General features: G+C 45.8%; 1 protein-coding gene across 6 annotated transcripts in view; it reads left to right on the top strand.

The window, feature by feature from the left end:
- The window catches only part of LOC126237526 (caskin-2), a 445,207-nt gene that overhangs the window by 348,934 nt on the left and 74,882 nt on the right, over positions 1–21,391 (top strand). For all 6 annotated transcript variants that reach the window (XM_049947703.1, XM_049947701.1, XM_049947702.1 and 3 more), the window contains one exon: positions 12,694–12,912. In XM_049947703.1, coding sequence (XP_049803660.1) covers positions 12,694–12,912 — 219 coding nt within the window. The remainder of the gene's footprint in view (positions 1–12,693; positions 12,913–21,391) is intronic.

Below are 21,391 nucleotides of genomic sequence, written 5' to 3'. Positions count from 1 at the left end.
GCTTGAGAAATTCCTCTTTTATTGCACTAAGAACGGCAACATACTTTAATTTATTATAATGGCGTTCAATATTAAACTTCCGCTGACCAGCGAGAATACTGACACATATTACACATTTCCAATTTTCACGTTTTTGCACAGAGAAAGAATGATTCTCCCATTCCTTTTTAAAAGATAGCAAATCTCCAATTCTCCGTTTCCTTGATTCACTCTGCATTTTCCGGTTACTGAAATTCACTACGTAGTGGTCACTTCGCTTCAACGTCCGCAGCTTAGCCTGGAACTACTCTGCGGCAACCTGCCGGCTGTCGCCACTGCTCCGTTCGACGATTGCACGCGAGCAGCACACGTGCAGCGCTGTGTGCTCATGAGCCGCGTGCAACGTTTGCCCGCCCCTGCCTTAAACAAATGTGCTGTTTACATCGCTTGTTACTTAACTGGGAACAAAGGAGATGGACTTATCTCTGATCCAGACATAGTGATAATTATCACCTTCAGAGAAGAGCAGCATGTTGACATGCAGCTCTCGCACACCTGCCAATTTTGAGAAACGGAGGGCACCGACAACGCTGTGCTTGTCTTGCTCAGCTGACTTGTCGTTATTCTTCTTCTTCATCTTCTTCTTCTTCTCCAGGCCATAAACGTGAACCGATATTGCGGTATTCTGCACCTCAAATTTAGCTATGTCCTGGATCTTGACGGGGGACTCTATACCGTCAAAGTTTTAATATGTCTTAACATCACTGACTTTGTAACTGCCTGGAGATCTAGGATTATCTTTGTAATTGTAGTTTCTCTTATAAGCTAGGACTGACCATGCAAAGCAAACTTGATCTTTTCTATTTTGGACATCAATGCATGCCCGCTTGTTCTCAATATCCTTAGGGCGTTTAATATAACTGGACCCTACATTTATTGGATCATAGACACGTATATGGATATCGAGGTGTGGTATGCAGCTGAGCGCTTTAGCGGACCCGCGTACTTCCATCTCGGAAAATCGGGCTATAATAGCACTCGAGGTGGATTCTCGATACCACTCAGCAATGGACGTGCTCCGAGAAATAACGTCATTATCACCCCATATATAGTGCAGACTCGTTGTCTCTGCGTCACTTTGATGTTTAGGGGGGGGGGGGGGGACTCAATTCGCAGCATAATATTGTACTGCAGTTAATGGCGTTAAATCTAGGATCCTCTAGGACTTTGAAGAGGTCAGTCTCCAAGACAGGCAGGCACGCCTCTAAAAACTGGACAGGGTCGCGGTACCTCCCTCCCGGATTCTCAATCCTGGTGAAAGAGATGCGCCCTCAAAAGCCCTAGCAACTGCTGAGTATTCTAGGGAGGTCACTACGCCAATGTTCTCATCCAATTGAGTATGAATAGGACAGGGGAGAGCTCTACCACTAGCCACAGGATAATCACTATTACTATTGGCACTACAACTAGGGGTCCAGCCGGTCGAAGATGGGGTTGGCGATGGTGCGTCATCTAGAGGGAGGTGTATGCGGGTAGGCACACGAACCTTGCGTTGGCGGTGGGGGTGAAGTGCCTGAGGAGGAGCTGGAGGCGCTCATTTATTTATTTATTTATTTAGCGTATGGCTCATAACATCACAGTAAAAATTACAGGAACAACACGATTTAAGAAAAATCACATATGTATAAACAGAGCAATAAATAACAGTTTGTATATAAGAACACCGCCAATTGTAAATTTACACTCACAGAAGAGCAATCACGAGCAGACGTCCAGCTTATAGTCGATTGCCTCTTGGGTCGCCATTAGGAAATCCTGTGGGTCACCCTCGTATGCCCTTAGTGGACATTCCTGCACTATGTGTTTGACCGTCTGTCTCTCAGCGCCACAGTCGCAAGCGGCCGAAGGAAGTTCACCCCATCTGTGTAAGGAGTCGGCGCATCTCCCACAGTTGGTTCTGATGCGATTAAGAGTTGACCAAACTTTGCGAGGGCAATCAAATCCTTTTGGTGGAGGCGCTGATAGCTGACTGGTTGGACCGGGCTGCGGCGACGGCCCCTGGTCTGCGATGCCCCCGCTACTGGCCGGTGGGCTGGCAGACTGTCGGTCGTGCTGTCCTTCCTCTCCTGCCGACTGCATTGCCCGTGGGGAGGCGCTGCGGCTTCTTCTGTCTCTCACGCTGCTCTGATGGGCGCTACACGAGGCGGAGCATGTCTCTGTGGCTCTGTGTGCCGGATTCCTGTCCCCGAAACCACCTCTCTAGGTATATGGCATATGCCTGTAACATAAATAAGAAAAATATGAGTTTAATGATGTAGATTTAAAAGAGAAATGAATATTAATAACAATAAGACTAAATAATGGTAATTATTTGCTGTAATGATAATATTCAAAACTGTTCACCTTCTCCAGTCTGGCTCAACGGTTTGAGCAATTAATTGCCACATTCAGTCAGGTCTCCCACCCACTCAGGCAGATCGAGCTCCATAATTTAACGGCTTTCTGCAGCGGCCGCCATTTCACCCCCGCCTCGCATGCCGTCCTCGGTGCACCCCTCCGTAAGCGTGGAATGATCGTCATCTAGAAGGAAAAGAAAAGAATATGTCTAAGAAAGCTCAATCTAGACAGTTGGAAAACGATTATATATTACAGGAAATTATTTCATCTAAGAACTACGTTTTTATTACTATTGTACTTACATTCGAGCAGTGCTTGAGCCATCTCGAACTCTAGCTGCTGATCAAGCTCTTACAGCATTTGCGGGATGTCATCTAGAAAGATGAAAAAGTCTGAGTATAATATCGAGTATGGAAGAAAATCTGTGTAGAACAAGAGCGACCACTTAAAGGGTGCAGCAGTCAACTGGCGCTGTCGCTGCTGTCGGTTGGTGCTGCCTGCATGCTTCATGTTGAACGGAAGTACACTGACGACACACACACGCACGTACTGCGCCGAGTATAGGAGCAGAGTGGGGGTGGGTTGGGTTGTGGTTCAGTGACGTAGACTCAAGTGACTATTGGAGTAGCCAATAGGAGAGCAACATTCTAGGGGTGAGGTGTGGTAAGTCGTGAAGTAACACTGCACCCCTAGTGGGAAAATTTGAAATGTCCCATTTGTTCATTGAATATCGAAGTGGTACATTAAAATTGGAATGGAATGAAGTACTTAGGTAATTGATATGTTAGATGAGCGATATGGATGTTACTTTAGTGAGGATATTAACAGAAGACTATCTCCGGCACGAGTGTGAAGGTGCAGGCTGGAGGCTGTGGCGTCAGAGGTCGCGTGCTTGCGGGCTGCTGATGCGACACGTATGCAGTTATGAACGCGAGAGAGAGAGCAGACTATCTTGGGACCGTGCAGTGGCCGTGTGTGTCCTAGAGCACACGGTGAAGAAAGCGTATGCAGCCATCTCAAATAACGGTACTTTCGTCACCACCTGTCGTCACGGTAGCGCCATCTTGTGGCGACGAACTGAACTAAGCTATTTGGAGTCCAGACGCAGTAGCGAACACACCTGCATGAAATTGGTTAAATAATAGAGACAAGTCCTTTTTTCCGACGAATCCTTAGGTGGAGGAGTCGACTGAGGTTAGTACAAGTGTCCTTTCTTTCGCACCAGCAGCGAACCCCGAGTGATCTATCGTCCCACCAGAATTCGAAGTTGGCGCAAGTTCGTAGGATGAAGTGGCGGTCGGTTGACTTAGGTTAGAGGAGGTTAGTGAGATATCTTCCAGGAATTTTCTTTGCTTAGTAGAGATAACTGTTGTATGATGTATTATTCTGTAAGAATTCAAACTTGGCGCCAGTTCGTAGGAGGATGTGGCGGTCGGGCGACTTAGGTTAGCCGAAGTGACCTTTCTTCCAGCCATTTTCTTTGCTCAGTAGAGATAATCCAAGTGTGGTGCATTATTGGGTCGGAATTTGAACTTCGCGCCATTTTTCCGGGTGAGGGGAGTGTGGCACTTTCTCGCCAAAATCAGCCATCTTGAATGACGTCACGGCCACCATCTTGGATGGCATCATGCGATGTTGCCAAGTCTACACGACGCCATCTTGGATACATCTGGCAACATTGCAGAGTGACCTGATACATACGTTGTCCCAATACTGCTGAGGTGCCGTCAGCTGCGACGGCTACAAAACAAACGCCCACAATTTCCCGCTTTATAGGTGATGAAACAGTTGAACCTATAGCTTGTATTAGATCATTTGGAATTCGATTAGAAATTCCTGTAAACACAGGAGATACTTCTATGTGCTCTACCAAATGAGGATCACATTCTGCAGTTTAGTTCAATAACTGTAATTAATTTTCTTGATTAACAGACGTTGTTCCATCATGTCAGCGATAGGTCAGCTCTTCAGAATGAGATTTTCACTCTGCAGCGGAGTGTGCGCTGATATGAAACTTCCTGGCAGATTAAAACTGTGTGCCCGACCGAGACTCGAACTCGGGACCTTTGCCTTTCGCGGGCAAGTGCTCTACCAACTGAGCTACCGAAGCACGACTCACGCCCGGTACCCACAGCTTTACTTCTGCCAGTACCTCGTCTCCTACCTTCCAAGAAGTAATGCGCTACCGGGCGTGAGTCGTGCTTCGGTAGCTCAGTTGGTAGAGCACTTGCCCGCGAAAGGCAAAGGTCCCGAGTTCGAGTCTCGGTCGGGCACACAGTTTTAATCTGCCAGGAAGTTTCATATCAGCGCACACCTCGCTGCAGAGTGAAAATTTCATTCTGGAAACATCCCCCAGGCTGTGCCTAAGCCATGTCTCCGCAATATCCTTTCTTTCAGGTTCGCAGGAGAGCTTCTGTAAAGTTTGGAAGGTAGGAGACGAGGTACTGGCAGAAGTAAAGCTGTGGGTACCGGGCGTGAGTCGTGCTTCGGTAGCTCAGTTGGTAGAGCACTTGCCCGCGAAAGGCAAAGGTCCCGAGTTCGAGTCTCGGTCGGGCACACAGTTTTAATCTGCCAGGAAGTTTCAGGTCAGCTCTTGTTTTCCCAGAAAACACACACATTAATAAGCTTTTTAAGGGTGTCGCTGTTCCGCTTTACCTTTCGATGGTGCAGAGATATTTCATTTCTCAGCTGATTACCAACGCATTTTCTTTCTTTTTTCTCCAAAAGTAGCTACAGCTTCAGACAATTGTAGACGGTGAAGAGACAGTTCGTACACGGTTATCATCTTCACTAAATAGAAATTCACAAACACCATAACAATTTTAATATGGTTCAAATGGCTCTGAGCACTATGGGACTTAATATCTGTGGTCATCAGTCCCCTAGAACTTAGAACTACTTAAACCTAACTAACCTAAGGACACCACACACATCCATGCCCGAGGCAGGATTCGAACCTGCGACCTTAGTGGTCACGCGGTTCCAGACTAAAGCGCCTAGAACCGCACGGCCACACCGGCCGGCCAATTTTAATAGAAAAGAGGAAGTTTTGAAATCGGACAAAATATGGATGTCGACGTTGCGCCAGCAGAATGACAATCGATTAATCTTAATCGAGAATGACGACGTCTTTCAAAGATAGGCATACCGTCGGCATCACGTGACGAATGGTGGTGCCCTCTGTGCGCTCTATAAATGCGAGAGTACATGGAACCTCAGTGGCAGTAGCCGGACGACCTCAGAAGATGTCTCCCGCAGATGGAGACGAAACGTCAGGTGGAAATTTTATACATCGACCACGGCCTCTCAGCCCGGAAGTTTCAACTGAAGATAACTTTACTGGACTCCGAATAGCGAGCGATGAAATCTGGGCTCGACACGTGACGAAGACAAATAGGGAATTTGTAGAAACATCGCCTAAAGACCAAATAATTACCTGCTTGCAAAAACTGCAAAAGACTCACTGTTTTTATTATTTGCCTGTGAAGAGTAATTCGTTTTCCAAATTCTTTTACTGACTGATCAATGCCGTCAAGTAACATGTGGTTGGAGGGGGGAGGGTAGTTTACAACCGTGTCTCACGTCTTTCCCTTCGATGCCCTTGCAAGTACAGTGTGGTTTCTGCACCAGCTGCGGATAACTTGTCGCTCTGATTAATTTCTGCTGCTTTAAGAATTTCAAAAATTTTATTCCAGTTAACATTAGGAAAAGCTTTCTCTGGATCTACGAATGCTGCAAATGTACACGTATTGTGAGTTTTGGGTCGCGTGTTTGTACGTTTCTCCGGACCCAGAAGTGACCTCCGCGGAGCCACACTCGGCAGTCAGCGGGCGCCGGGTGGGAGAGGCCGGCTGCCCCCCCCCCCCCCCTTCCACACACTCTGTCCCACTCTCTTTACAGCGTCGCTTCCAGAATCGGACGGGCGGACTGGTGCGCGCGTTGTGCTTCGCCGCCGCGCATCCGACACCGTTTGACCTGCGGGGCGTGTGCTGACCGCTCTGTGAAAAGCTCGCCGAATGGACCGCTCTCTACGGGGTGACGTGAACACGCGTGGCAGCCCGTCGCGTGTGCGTTTGCAGTGAGGCGCGCGTGCTGAGCGTCAGCGGTAACGGCGACTGCTGCCACGAGTGGACGTTTTTAATTTTTCCACTTCTTACGAAGACAATCGAAAAAATTAGACACAAGGAAGTTCGTACAGGTAGCATTTTCTCCGCTCTGATGGTGGGAGGGTCTTTAAAAACTGATTTTAGAAAGATTCGTCAGCTTAACGGGTCGATCAAAGTCGCCGCGAACTCAGTATGTTTAGGGAACAAAATGAAATCGTCAGGCAGCAAGTGCCGTGGTAGGAGCGACGATACGTTAATTCCACATTTATCTCTGTCAACAAATTGTTTTACGTACTGTCGATAGCTGGCACTGCGTCGGTGAAGAATGATGCGACGTCTTCGGTTCTTTTTGCTGATTCTGTCGACGATTCGTGACGAGCAGATCGTTAAGCAACGGCCCTCACATGCCCGGTGCTGGCTCACATCTCTACAGTTTTACCTCGTCGGACTGGTCGCGAGATGTCGGTAGCGGGAAGGAGAGTATTGGAACGTACGCTCTGAATTCTGACAGTATACCGTACAGTGAGCCACGACGACTGTCTTATAGCGGCTGCCATTGACTATACCTGCTCTCGCTGCCGTCGATTTTATGCGATCGTCCCACTTTAAATCGCTCTGTACGCTTACTGGTAAGTATTAAACACGTGTGGCTTTTTCCACTAATTATTCGACAGTCGCGTAATCAGACGATAACGGACGTTACCGCCTACATCTCAACTGCCAGTCTCCACTTCGTCCATCGACTCCAGGTCTTTCTGAATTGTAGCGTTTTCAGGAAGCGCCATTCACATTCGGCGGTGACTGAGGTACCGCAAAAACAAATCCGTCGCTACCTCTCGAGCATAAAAGAGTCGAAGAATCCCATTTTGAGCATAGCGATATGTTAGTGATCGGCGAGAATACGACTAGGTGGTGGTGCTAGTTGGAAGTCCTCGCTGTGTGCACTGCGCCCCGGTAACACGGCGGCGGTCATTCATTTAGCAATGTGAGTAGATGCTAAGCGATCTGCTCTCCACACCTTTTATGTTTCGGTCTAGAGATAAACGTGAAGGAAATTAAAAAAAAAAAAGCAAGTGGTTGTTAATCGCCGAGGTGTGGAACAAATCCACGTTGTGGGATGCTTACAGCATCTGGAGGCGGTGGACGATTCTGTGTACCTGCGATCGTTCGTGAGTTACACAGGAGAGAGTGACAAAGAAACAAAACGACGATCGTGTTTCGGAGAGCCGGGATGGGACTGTTAAAATCAGATGTGGGAGAAACGAGCAATATCCAAACCGAGGAAGAGGCGCTCGCTAGAATCGTCGTCATTCCCTGTGCTCTTACACGGCTGCGAGGCCTGCTCCGTGAAAACTAGTGACAAGAGCCGAACCGACGTCTTCGCATACAGCCAATACTCCCCGAGCTAGGTAGCGTTGTAAAGCGATCAGTAAACGCGGTTTTCCAATAGCTTCGACTCTCAAGGAACTATGCGAGACCCCTCGCCCAAAGCCCGCCGCCCCACTACAACAGATAATGGACGGCTCTGCTTGTGTCGTGTCGGCTTATGTGCGCCACGTATCGGCTAATTGAATTACACACAGAAAAGAGAGCCGGCATGTGCCTACCACCTGTTCCTACCTGTGCAACAACGTTTAAAGGTTTGCGTCTTATGTGGACTCTTACTCAATTACCAACAATTGGAATACTTTTATGTCTTTAGGTGTTTCAGACTAATACACACCCATAAATGGTGAATATAGTTTAGATTTTTCTTTGCACTTTTGATTTTTTTTACTCTTATAAGGTGTTTAAACAACGCGTAGTCTTCATATACTGTTTAGCAGCTGGATGTGCACCTGCACTTGTACGTCTGAATCGTGTAATATTGTCCAACGGTACCAGCACGGTAGATGAATAGTTGTGGTGGTAATGACCGAGATGTCGCCCAATCCAAACAAAACTCCGTCGATCGATCCTTATGCCTTATTTGCACTTGGGCGTCCGCTGGAATACTAAACTGTAAATTATTCTTAACATTGGCAGTAAATACACAAGGGCAGAGTGAGAGAAGGGCAGCGGCTGCCCCGTGTCGCCGGCGGCCACACACGCGGTGTGGACGCAGCCGCGCACGCAGTAACTCAGAGTGTTTAGACGAGATACAAAGAGACACTAAAATGTCACACGTGCGTCGCTTCTCCGCTTGGGGTTCACCGAAGCTCTCACGTAATTCACCTTCGACAACGGTGTCCAAACTGCCGCGTCATGAACATTGATTTAGATTTTTTGAAATGTTGCTGCAAAGTCACTCATTTACAACAGTGGACCTCTAGCCGGAAAATGGTGCATCTGTGATATTTTTATCAGATAAAACAATGTTTGTTTTTTCTCGTGTAAATACTGTAAAACTTTGAGTGTGCAGTTCTTTTTGACATTGAGTACATGAAAAACTTGGGAAATGTGGAGCCCTTAATTCATTTAATATATAAGATGTTCAGAAGTTCCCATTACAAACTTCTAGGACCTGTAGAGCGAAGTGAGTACATAGTATATTGAACACGAAGCCGTGTCCGGTAACGTACCGTTCCCATTGTACGGCAGTTTCAAATCAGATGCGTAATGCGTCCACGCCTGCTCAGGGAAAGAGAAGAGTCCCACAGTTGCTTACCCCGGCACGCAGTAGGGTAGACAGGATGACGTGCAGTACGTAAGACGATCAGCCGGTCTCACCTGAGTTTGACAGAAGAGTTCTGCCCACTGCACTAGAAACTGAAGAGACACCGGGTGGGCTGGAGAGTGTGCACCAGAACACACTTCGTAGGTAGAGTGTATGTGATAACGTTTGTCGTCGCCAAATACAGACGCCATTGTACTGGATCAGTACTGTTCTGTACTAATAGTATGCTGGGCTCTTTTTTATTTTGGAACAATGTAAACATGTAATGCTTTATGTGTTATACAAACAAATGTGTTTATCTGATAAATGGATGTTTCCTACTGTTTTCTTCCCAATTGTAACCTAACAGCTGTACAAGCATCAGTAGGGGGACAAGGGGGACACCAGTCCATTTTGTTAGTTAGGGTTGCCTACATCAGGGGCAGGTATGCACTCAGGGCCAAACGTATTGACTATTTTGATTGACACGTGCTTAACCTATGGTTATCCTCCCATTGACCTATTGTTCTGCTAAAAGGATCCTTCCTTTTGTTTGAGAAGCACTCTACGTATTGCTCCCATGCCCCCTCAGGAAACCTCTCACCTCACTGCTACAGGTGCACTTTCATGTCTGAGTTATTGGATAGCCCCACTCACTCTTTGATTCATTACTTAATTAAATTGATCAATTAATTAACGTCTCCCCCTATGGTAAACCCCCTCTCCTCCCAACCTCTCTCCCAGAAATTGGCAGGAAAAGACTCAGTCGATCGGTCATTTGGAGGGAATTCGGTTGCAGTGTGTGGAATATTGTTTAAGCACTTAAGTCAGTGTATAGAATCTTACGTGCTTATTTATGGCAGTGAATGGAATATAGTTTATGTATTTAGTTAAAAAATTTGTCCAGAAATCGATTGCTGTGTACGGAATATATGGAAATCGGTGCAGAGTGATATCTCATAACAGGAAATTCAAAGCTATATTGTTTGTGAAATCGGTTTGTGGGAGCTGAATTTCTCTTGCTCATCATTCTCTGCTGTTTGGAAACGGTCCTGTAAGAAGTAATTACATGGGGCAAACATGTTGCATAATCTAATGTTCGACCCCTTGTCGGCACTTAACCTATACTTCTATTAAGTGGTTTTCCACGTTACCCCCATTTTCTTAAACTATTGTACCGCCTGTGATACCAAATCAGGTAATTAGTTATGTCCTCCCACCATTTTCTGGTACACTTTTCGAATTCTACATGCCTTTGAATGCCATTTCTCGCGCATTCTTCTTTGTGACCCACCCCCTTAAACTATTCACTGCGTTTTACATAAAAATTATGAAAATTGACGTAGTGTTCTGTACTTAACATCCTGTTCTGCTCCATGTCACCCACTTAAGCACACCCTTCCGTAAACTTTTGTACCGCTAACACCACTTTGATATAAAAAATTTATGCAAATTAATTAATTCGATATTCTTCACTTGTATGCGGCAGTTTCTTTTCAATTTGCAGCATCCTATTGGTCGGTGAAATCGATGGAATATTGTTTAAACAAAAGGTCGCTAATAAAAAACACATCCCGCCAATCGACGCCCGACGCCAACGCCGCCGACTCTGCGTAGGTGTCCGTTCGGGTCCCACAAACATGAGCCAGTGGCATCTCTTTCGTACACGACGCTCGCGAAATTCCTTTCGAAATACGTGTTCAGCTGGGCGCCTTTGCTGGCACGATGATGCATAACTGCGGTGCGGGTCCAGTGACGAGAGAGATGTTTGAATGCTTCCCAGAATAGCACAGGGTGCATTCTTCGTACCAATCCTAACGGGACAGCCCGTCTGTCACTGAATTTACCCGCCAAATTGCTGCTGCTGCCAGTGTGGGAGCACTGTCCGCCATTGTTTTCTGCAGATGACACTTTCAGTGGCAAAAACTATTTTGTACACATCGCCATATTGCACTGGCAGTTAAACCCCGCAAAAGTTGTCTACAGATCATCACAATAATATTGGGAGCCAGGAACATATTTACCAGTGTAACAACAACTAAATATTACGATTGCTGCTTCAGTCTGACACCGATCGATGTACATGTAATGTCTCCTATTGACGGCTGTGGTTGTGGAATGAATCTCAGTATGTATGGCACACATAATTTTCCACGTAAAAATGTCTCTCGTACCCTCACGGTTATCGTTGTGGTGAATCTGTGTGTCCATCACGATAGGACACACACTCTTTTTCTCTGGTTGTGTAAGAAATAAGCCACAATAACATTACACTACCATATATACACATTTTACACAAACAGTGCAGTTATCTGTACAATGCCCGAAAAAGTTATGGTATATCTACAGAAGTTATGCGTTACCTACACTCACACAGGCTATATGTCTCGATTCTCCTCAGCCTTAGGAAATTGTCGACATAGTCTTCGAGTCAGCGCTTCTGGAAGGTGCTGCATCCTGCCAAGATTTTCTCAAACAAGTGTTACGAAGGACAGGCGTCCGGTACTATGCGATAACGAATACCGCACCCACAGACGCAATGCTCGGAAAGAGATCACCGACGTGGGTTCGTGTACTGTAATCGACATCAGTGTCGATAGAACGAGGAACATGTGAGAGTACACTTACGGGTGCCGATGAGGGGACGTATTGTTACAGCCGTATTGCCCATCCTGCTTGTACACTATAGCGGGTCCAACTGAACACTCGCATTGCCATATTGTGCAGCTGTGTTCTCGAAATGAATCTATCACCACTTACATTCGGATATACTCCTCAGTGCATTGAAATCGGAATTCACCGTGTCCAATCTATCCTTCCATTACGACTAGATATACGTATTTTTTTTTGCTTTTTTACGTGAATAGTAGTTTGAGTACTTCCCACTAACGTATGTCAGAACATAAGCCACAGTACCTTTACGTTCAAGCAGCAGCATGTGCACCAACAATTAAACCTTGCAAAGTAGCCTACAGACCGCCAAAAACGGAAACACTCTTACTCAATTACACTGCTGTGCCACTGAGGACGGCACCTCGTATATTAGAGCTGGATACCGATCTTCGACCCAGCAATATATCATCACCACTTACTGTGTCGATGTAGTAAACGTACAGTTCATATCATCTGGGTTCGTTTTCGAAATATTACGTACTCACTCCTCTCTACAGGTCTCAGCAGTTCAGACAGACGTCAGCGGACAGGGCAGTCTGCGCTCACATTGCAGGTGTGGAGTCTGTGCAGCGTTTGTGACGTAGGGCCAGAAGAGGTCGCGTCTGCGGCGGGAAGGCGCAGCGACGGCAGCCCACTTGGCAAGTGTTGCCTATCTGCAGGTGCAGACCAGTTCTGTGCAACGGTGTGGACTAGACGCATTGTTTACACGTTCTGGCGCTCACACACACACACAGGCATGCACTGGCTATGCCACCGCTCATATTATGAATAGAAAGTTGCTGATACGCTCTATCCACTGAAATACATCATTTTTGTGTGCACGTTGTAGTTGTTGCGCTGTTGTCGCCGTCGCTTGTGCGGAGCAGAGCGCCGTGTGACGCAGCGACGTTGTTCTGTTGGCAGTGGGCGGTATGAGCCGGCCGCCCAAGCCGGCGCCGCAGGTGAAGAAGGTGGCGCCGCCCGCGGTGCCCGACCAGTACCACGCGCAGCAGCAGCAGCAGCAGCAGGGCCAGCAGTACCGGCTGTCCGGCTCCTCCTTCGGCTCGGCCGGCTACTCCTCCAGCTCGGACGACGGGCTGCTCACGCCCGCCGACGTCACGCCCCAGCAGCAGGCCGCGCAGCGTGAGTACACCGTCCAGCCTGCGTCGCGCCTGCACCGTCCTGCAAACAACGGCTCTCTATAAAACTCCCATTTTCTCATCGTGGTCATTTCCCGACACGTGTGGAAGCCAGTAATACGTTGCCGACTCTTCCCGGAAAGTACGCCGGCCGGTGTGGCCGTGCGGTTCTAGACGCTTCGAATCGTGCCTCGGGCACGGATGTGTGTGATGTCCTTAGGTTAGTTAGGTTTAAGTAGTTCTAAGTTCTAGGGGACTGATGACCATAGATGTTAAGTCCCATAGTGCTCAGAGCCAGTTCTAAGTTCTAGGGGACTGATGACCAGAGATGTTAAGTCCCATAGTGCTCAGAGCCATTTGAACCGGAAAGTACGCTTACCGTATTACGCGACGCACGCCTGCTCTCGCCTCGACTACGCTGAACGCTGTCGCTCGTTTCTTTTCTGTGCCTTTTATTAATCCGACCTTTCAAAGAGGCCTCACCGATGAGCAGCAGGCGAGAGAGCTGCTGCAAAACCACACGTAGTCAGCTACCGCCACTACTCGGGTCGGAGTGGAGCGACACACACTCCATTCTACTAGTTCTCACCCAGACAGACTGTGGCCCTGACCGTCGGACTCGGCAGGAGCGACGCGGTCCAAGCTGCTCCCAGTCCGCCGAGCCCTCTGCTGTGCGCCTTCCCACAGTTCGACGTTCGACCCTGCCTGATCTACGTTTCTGATTTCGATTCGGTTGTTGTTGTGGCTCGAGACGATGCTGCTACTGTATAAACTCATTTCTGTTACGCTCTCAGTGTTGTCGTTTACCTCAGAACCGACCGTACGAGCTGTCGTAAACTGTGTTCCACGTACGCTCTCCGAGCTACTCTATCCAGTGCGAGCCTCATATGCCGACCCAGACAGAAAAATCGTCGTTATAGAACTACACAAAATACGTACCAAAATAAAAAAAAGGAATTTTAAAACTTTTTCACACACCTGTAACTGTACTGGGCTCAAGTCTTTGCAGCGCCGATTCACAACACCGACTTACTCAACGTGATCTGACATTCGTATCAGCACAATGAGTGGTATTCGATTTCTATGCTCAATTAATTACAACAGTGCAATGTAGGGGCGAAAAAAAAAGTTCTAATTGCACTGTACAGCTTGTAAGGTGCAATGCAACTATGCAATATTATTTTGAGCGGGTAGCTATGTGATTACAATTCAGTATGGAGTAATACATTTTAGTCTCAGGTAAAATATTACACGCAAACAAAGACGCAGGTTAAGTTCATTTAAAGCACCATATTTTCGCTTGTAATGAGTACCGAGTTTGTGAGTCGTCAGCCTACAAAACTGAATCGAACCTAAATAAGGTATAGTAGCTTCCAGCAGGTTACAAAATCTGTCGACGCGTAAAAAGATTTTGCAGCGCCTCTTGCTTCGTTAACGAACAAATCCGTGCCCACCCCTCACGTGCTCAGCAGCACGTCGCATTGTTATTGTGACCTTGAGCGCGATGCAGCTCTCCGTGCTTGTATTCTTCCCGCTACGAGCCTCGTCGCCGCCGAATAACTACTGCCACCTCCATCCTTCTGAAGCTGCGTACTGTATTTATCTCTCGGTCTCCATCTACGATTTTTACCCGCAGCCCCACACTTTCCTCCAGTACCAAATTGGTGATCCCTAGATGTCTCAGAATGTGTCAAATCGATCGATACCTTATTGTAATCAAGTTTTGCAACAAATTTTTGTCTCCTAATTCTATTCAGTACCTCCTCATTAGTTACGTGATCTACACTTCTAATCTTCAGTATTCTGTAGCATCACAGTGCAAAAGTTTGCAGTTTCGTCTATATTTCACTACACAGCTACAGTCCAGACAAATACCTTCAGAAAAGACATCCTAACACTTAGGTCTATATCTGATGTTAACAAATTCCTCTTCTTCAGAAACGCTTTTCTCGCCATTGCCATTCTACATTTTATCCTCACTAATTCACCACCATCAGTTATTTTGCTGCCCAAATAGCAAAACTGATCTACAACTTTAAGTGTCTCTTTTCCTGATCTAATTTCCTCAGCATCATCAGATTTAATTCGACTGCATTGCATTATCCTTTTCCGCTTTTGTCGATGTTCATCTTATACCCTCCTTTCAAGACACTGTCCATTCTGTTCAACTGCCCTTCCAGGGCCTTGGCCGTCTCTTGACAGAATTGCAGCGTCGTCGGCAAACCTCAAAGTTTTGATTCCTTATCACTGAACTTTAATTCTTGCTCCACACTTTTCTTTTGTTTCCTTTACTGCTTGCTCAATGTACAGATTGATTAACGCCAGGAATAGGCAACAACCCGGTCTCACTCCATTCTCACTCACTCCTCCCTTTCATCGCCCTCGACTGTTATAATTGCGGTCTCGTTTCTGGACAAGTTGTAAATGGCCTTCGGCTCCCTATATTTCATCCCTAATACCTTCAGAATTGTAAAGAGAGTATTCCAGTCAATATTGTCAAAAGCTTTCTCTATGTTTACAAATGCTATAAACGTGCTTTTGCCTTTCCTTAACATTTCTTCTAAGTAATTGGGTCAATGTTGTCTCGTGAGTTCCTGCATTTCTCCGGAATCCAAACTGAACTTCCCCAAAGTCAGCTTCTACCAATTTTTCTATTCTTCTGTAAGGAATTCGTGTTAGTATTTTTGAACTATGACTTATTAAACCGGTAATATTCACGCCTGTCAGCACAAAGTTCCTCTGGAATGGGAATTATTACATTCTTCTTGAATTCTGAGGGTATTTCGCCTTTGTCATACATCTTGTACAGCAGGTGGAAGAGCTTTGGTCATGACTGACTCTCCAGGGCTGTCAGTAGTTCTGACGGAATGTCGTTTACTCCCTGACGGAGCCTTTTTTCGACTTGGATCTTTCAGTGCTCTGTCGAATTCTTCTCTCCCATCTCATCTTCACCTACTCCCACAATATTGCCTTCAAATCTGTCTCCTCCTCCATCTGAGCTCTTCATGTTCGTGCCGCTGCTTCTCTTTTCTTCAGAGACCTTTTTAGTTTTCCCGTAGGCAGTATCTATCTTTCCACTAGAGAAACATCCTTTTGAATCCTTATATTTGTCCTCTAGCCATTCCTGCTTAACTGTTTTGCACTTCGTGTCAATTTCATTTTTTAGATGTTTCTATTGCATTTCGCCTGCTTCATTTGCTGCGTTTTTATATTTACTCCTTTCGTCAGTTAATTTCGATATCTCCTGTGTTATCCAAGGCTTTCTAATTGGCCTTGCCTTTTTACCTATTTAATCCTGTGCTGCCTTCACTATTACATCGTACGCATTCGTGTCCTACTGTATTCTTTTCCACGGTTGCAGTCAACTGTCGCTTACTTCCCCCTCTCCAATTATCAACAACCTCTGGTTGTTTCAACTTATTCAGGTCCCATCTCCTTAATTTCATACCTTTGAGAAATTTATTTAGTGTTAGTTTACAGTTCATAAGCAATAAATTGTGGCCAGAATCTACATCTGCCCTCGGAAAGTCTTACAATTTAAAATATGGTTCCGAAATCTCTGTCTTTCTATTACATAATCAGTCTGAAAGCTTCCAGTGTCTCCAGGTCTCTTCCAGGTATACAGTCCTCTTTCGTGGTTCTTAAACCAAATGTTAGCGATGATTAAATTATGCCATTGTTCTTAAACCAAATCGTAGGAATGATTAAATTACGCTCTGTGCGAAATTCTATCAGGCGGCTTCCTGTTTCTTTCCTTTCCCCCAGTCCATATTCACCTATTTTTCCTTCTCTTCCTTTTCCTACTATGGAATAGCAGTCGCTCCTCAGAAGTAAATTTCGTCAGCCTTAACCATCTGATTATTTCTGTTATCCCATCGCATATTTCCGCAATTTCATCATCATCATCGGAGCTAATTGGCTTACAAACGTTCAGTGCTGTGGTAGGTGTGGGCTTCGTGTCTGTTGCCTACGATGATTCCCTCGCTATTCTGTTCACAGTTGCTTAACCACATTGCTGTTTTCTTATTCATTATTAATCCCTCTGCAGCATGACCCCTATTTGATCTTGTACTCATAACCCTGTATTCATCCGCCCTGTCCTGTTCATCCTGTCACCGAACTTCACTAATTCCCACTACTTCTAATTTCATCGTATCTATTTACCTTTTTAAATTTTATGACATACCTGCCCGGTTAAGGGATCTAACATTCCACGCCCGTTTTACTTCCGGAATATTTTACTTCATCACCATTTAAGCATACCATAGAAAAATTACGGCCGTAGTTCCCCTTGACCGAGCGAGGTGGCGCAGTGGTTAGCACACTGGACTCGCATTCGGGAGGACGACGGTTCAATCCCGCGTCCGGCCATCCTGATTTAGGTTTTCCGTGATTTCCCTAAATCGATCCAGGCAAATGCCGGGATGGTACCTTTGCAAGGGCACGGCCGACATCCTCCCCTAATCCGATGACACCGATGACCTCGCTGTTTGGTCTCTTCCCCACAGACAAACAAACAACCCAATACAGTTCCCCTTGCTTTTAGTCGTTCGCAGTAGCAGCACAGCAAGGCTGTTTTTGTTGATTTTACAAGGCCAGGCCAGTCAGTCATTCAGATTGTAAGCCACTGCAACTACTGCAAAGGCTGCTGCCATTTGTGCGACCTCTCAGCAGACAGCCCTGTGCTGTGGCTGCACGCAAGCCACCCTGGCGACGGCGAGGTTCGCGGATCCCTGCCTCTGCCTCACCACACGTCAACTCGTACTCGCAGCTGGGCCGTTCCTGTTGTTGCAGGGATAGGCGATTAATTGCAATCAATCGATTAATCGTAATGAACCTGGTAATCGACTGTGGGTATACCGACGTTTTTTTACGTCAATTAATTTTACTAATCTTAGGATTAAACTTCTTTAAAGCCAGTACCGCCATTAGACTTTTTTATTTGCAGTGTTACATTTACACGATCATGATTTCGGCTTCAAAGTGCCATTTTCAAGTGTTTTAATGTTATACAGTGCCTAAGATGGCATACTGTCGTATTTAAAACACACTATTAGACACATTGTCAAAGGGTCAGTATTTATGGTAAAAGCCTACTGCTTTGTTTTGGCACTGACACATCTTGACTGAATGACCACATTATGAAAAATTATTGGGATTAAATGTTTTAGCTGTTTCCAAGCTTTTAAAGCCTGTTCAGTGCTGACTTGCCCTCTACAGCTCTACTGGTAGACTGACCGCTGGTACCCGTCGTGCACACCGGCAGATGTCGGAACATTCCTTGGCGAGTGCTTCGTTTACGATTGCTGCCGGCATTTGCGATGTAACAGGTCTGCCTTTAAGTGAACGGCCAAGTCTCGTATTGTGTGCCGATAACGAAATAAATAACTTAACAAATGTGCTCGAACATGAACGTGTCTATGATGAGGTTTCACCCAATTACGATACTTTTGACGTAATTTAAACCATAGTTGATACCTGCTGTTCGACACGAGGTGCGCGAACCAGTGAGCTGAAAGCGCAATAAGAAAATAAGTAAAAACTTTTCCGGTTCCGCGTTCAGCCGTCACATCTCAGCACTGCCACTCTTCGTCTGTTCTCTCTCTCTCTCTCTCTCTCTCTCTCTCCCTCCCCTCCCCCCCCCCCTCTCTTGCTTGTACGCCAGTCAAGTTCGATCAGCAACCATTGTTGCGTCCACCTTCCAAGTTGTTGTGTATATATACGCCCTCAGTTAAAACCGTGACACAATATCTGTGTTGAAAACAACGCTGTTAGTTAGCTTTAGTAATAAATGTTGAATATGTATATGTTTCTGCTAAAATAAAAGTGGTGATTACATGTTTCATAACACTGTATAATTATTGCTAGTTGCAAAGAGAGAGTTAGCTTGACTATCTTTTTTGTAGAACAAACCTTTTTATTAAAAGAAAATACTTTTAGGGAAATGCCTTATAACCCAAAAATGAAGGAGGAAAATAGCAGTTAATCTGATAATTGATTATTAAGACGCAACTAATCGGTAGATTAATCAATTCATAAAAAATCTAAAGGGTCAAGTAATCGGATGTTACTCATAGTGACACATCCCTCTACTGTAGCGTGTCGTCGTCTCAAAGATGTTATACTGCCCTATTGACCATTCGCTAAATAGGTGCTGTTTACAACGTTTCTCCAGTGTAGAACATCGTTACAAGTGAACCTACATTTATAAATACCATACAAAATCTGCATGTGATGTTTTACATTAAAAAAATGCTAAACTTATTTCTTTATATAAATGGCCAACATGAGTCATCTCAAACTTCGTTAAGCTTCGTACATGCAGTCAGTACAGAAAATATAGTCCCGGAAAAAAAAAAATCCTAGTAACGTCGACGCGTATAGCTGTCGTATTAGAGCGTGTCCAATGGCAGGTTAAGTGGCGACGTGCGCGCTGCACTTGGTCTAATCTTTCTTTCACTGCCTCTACGATAGCGACACGCAGCTGGACTTTTGTGAGACTGCGGCCGCTCGAAGTTTCTGTGACGCTCTCGTCTGACCTGTCGCCTTTGCTGCGGCGTTCAGTATTTACTATTCGGCGTGGACCTCATACGCTTCAGCAATATTCTACGACGGGTCGCAAGAGTGTTTCCAAAGCAAATCGATTTCGTACGGCTACGACCCTATTAAGAGTCCCACGGGGAATACGAGACGTTATTTCAGTGTTTACACATCACTGTCGGTTTGTTATAAGGTTCTGCGTCATGCGTACCAGGAAAATTTCGATCTAGACGCCAACCGGGTTAGATGTCTCATAGGGAAGTGTTTTCTTAAGAATGCGTCTAGGTGATACTGAATGAAAAAAGTTTTTGAAGCGCAGTCGAACTTGTTTCTGATTGCCGTCACGTCACGAGCCCCATCTCTGACAGTGAGGCAGTTGAATCGACAACGATTACCAAAGAACAGAGCACTATGTTATAGCAAGTTCTGTAAACTAGACAAACAGGAAGAAGTGGTGTATCTCGATGATGAACTCGAAATATATAGCTCTGGACACGATCGTGAGGAGTAACTTTGACTCAGTTTTAGAAAAATAATTTATCACCAAGTGCTGTGTACATATGTACAGGATATGACTGTTCCTTATGGGAGGGACCCTCTACGGTATTCACTTTTTCTGTAAAGAAAGTTCTGAAGAACTGTATAAAATTGCACATGAGAGATACTGATCAAAACGCATTCGTCTATGAAAAGGGCAGTACGTTAAGCCTTCAACGACTTACCGTGACAGACCTTTCACCAGATCGAAATAAATCCTTTTCGTACGTAAAGGCTTAATGGACAGTCTCAGTGGCAATCTCGGACTTTTCGCAGCCGGTACAGTAACCGGCGTGTAAATTGTATCCGGTAAAAGTTGCAGTAATATCCGTGTACTCCACGAATAGACAAAAACCTGGTGCGAACACTGGCGACTGCAGTAGCTCTTAAAGCTCTTAGGAAGTGCAAAATTGTGGACCTGACGAGGTGTAAAACCGAGGTATGACTACAGGATAAGTGGGTCACAGGCAGATAGCGAGAAACTGCGGTTATCTGCAAAAGAGTTCACATACGCAACACTTGTATTTACAGAACGTAAGTTACAACAGTACTTACAGCTCCCAGGCCACGGTAGCAGCGTTGAACTGGCAACACGTGCAACCGAGGGCCTTGTCACCTTGTTACCTGGATAGCGGGACGCTGGCGGAAGTACTGACACATCTCTGCTGCGGGAGACATCCGTAGAAATTAGCGATGGACCATTAATCGCAGTTAATCGATTAATCATAATTGTTCTGGCAATAGTTTGTGGGACATTGATTTTACACAACCGCTTATCTTTACGATTAATTATTTCAATTTTTTATTTTCTATTTTAAATAAAGCCTAGTGAGTGTGACTGAATTACGACAAGGAAAAGTGGAGACATTTGGTGTCGACGGTGTTCTGTCAACGCCAGCGCCCCAGGAGTGGCGGCTGCGCAGACGCCTTGCGTGCAACACATCCCCGCAAAGCTCTACTGCGGCGACAGACTACCCTCACGCAAAGGATATTTCACATCAGGACACGAATTTAGCGTGCAGCAAGTCTACTACGGGCTGTGTTGGCAACTAGGCTTAAAAAACGCTAACAAAGCGTCAGAGACGGAAATAACGATCTAAATAATGAAGGGAGCCACTGCTCGTTAAGCGACGGTATTTTCACGTAAGGTATCAATTTACTTCGTGAGATGTACGGCAAACCCGAAGACTGGCAAAATTATTCGCAAATGAAGACGGGAAGACGCCAATATTCAGTAGGCCGGAACTCCGCCGTGTGGACGCGCGGGATTTTCGGCGATTTATTGCAAACGCCGATGCCAGCCGACGTAGATAATTCTGTACTGTGTGTCAGTTCAGAAATAGCTGACGTTACAAGTGTGTCTGAACATGAACGCCTGTAGAATGAGCTGTAACGAAACCTTGTTT

Source organism: Schistocerca nitens, chromosome 2, assembly GCF_023898315.1.
Source record: "Schistocerca nitens isolate TAMUIC-IGC-003100 chromosome 2, iqSchNite1.1, whole genome shotgun sequence".
Taxonomy (NCBI): Eukaryota; Metazoa; Arthropoda; class Insecta; order Orthoptera; family Acrididae; genus Schistocerca; species Schistocerca nitens.
This window is presented reverse-complemented; position numbering and strand designations above follow the sequence as displayed.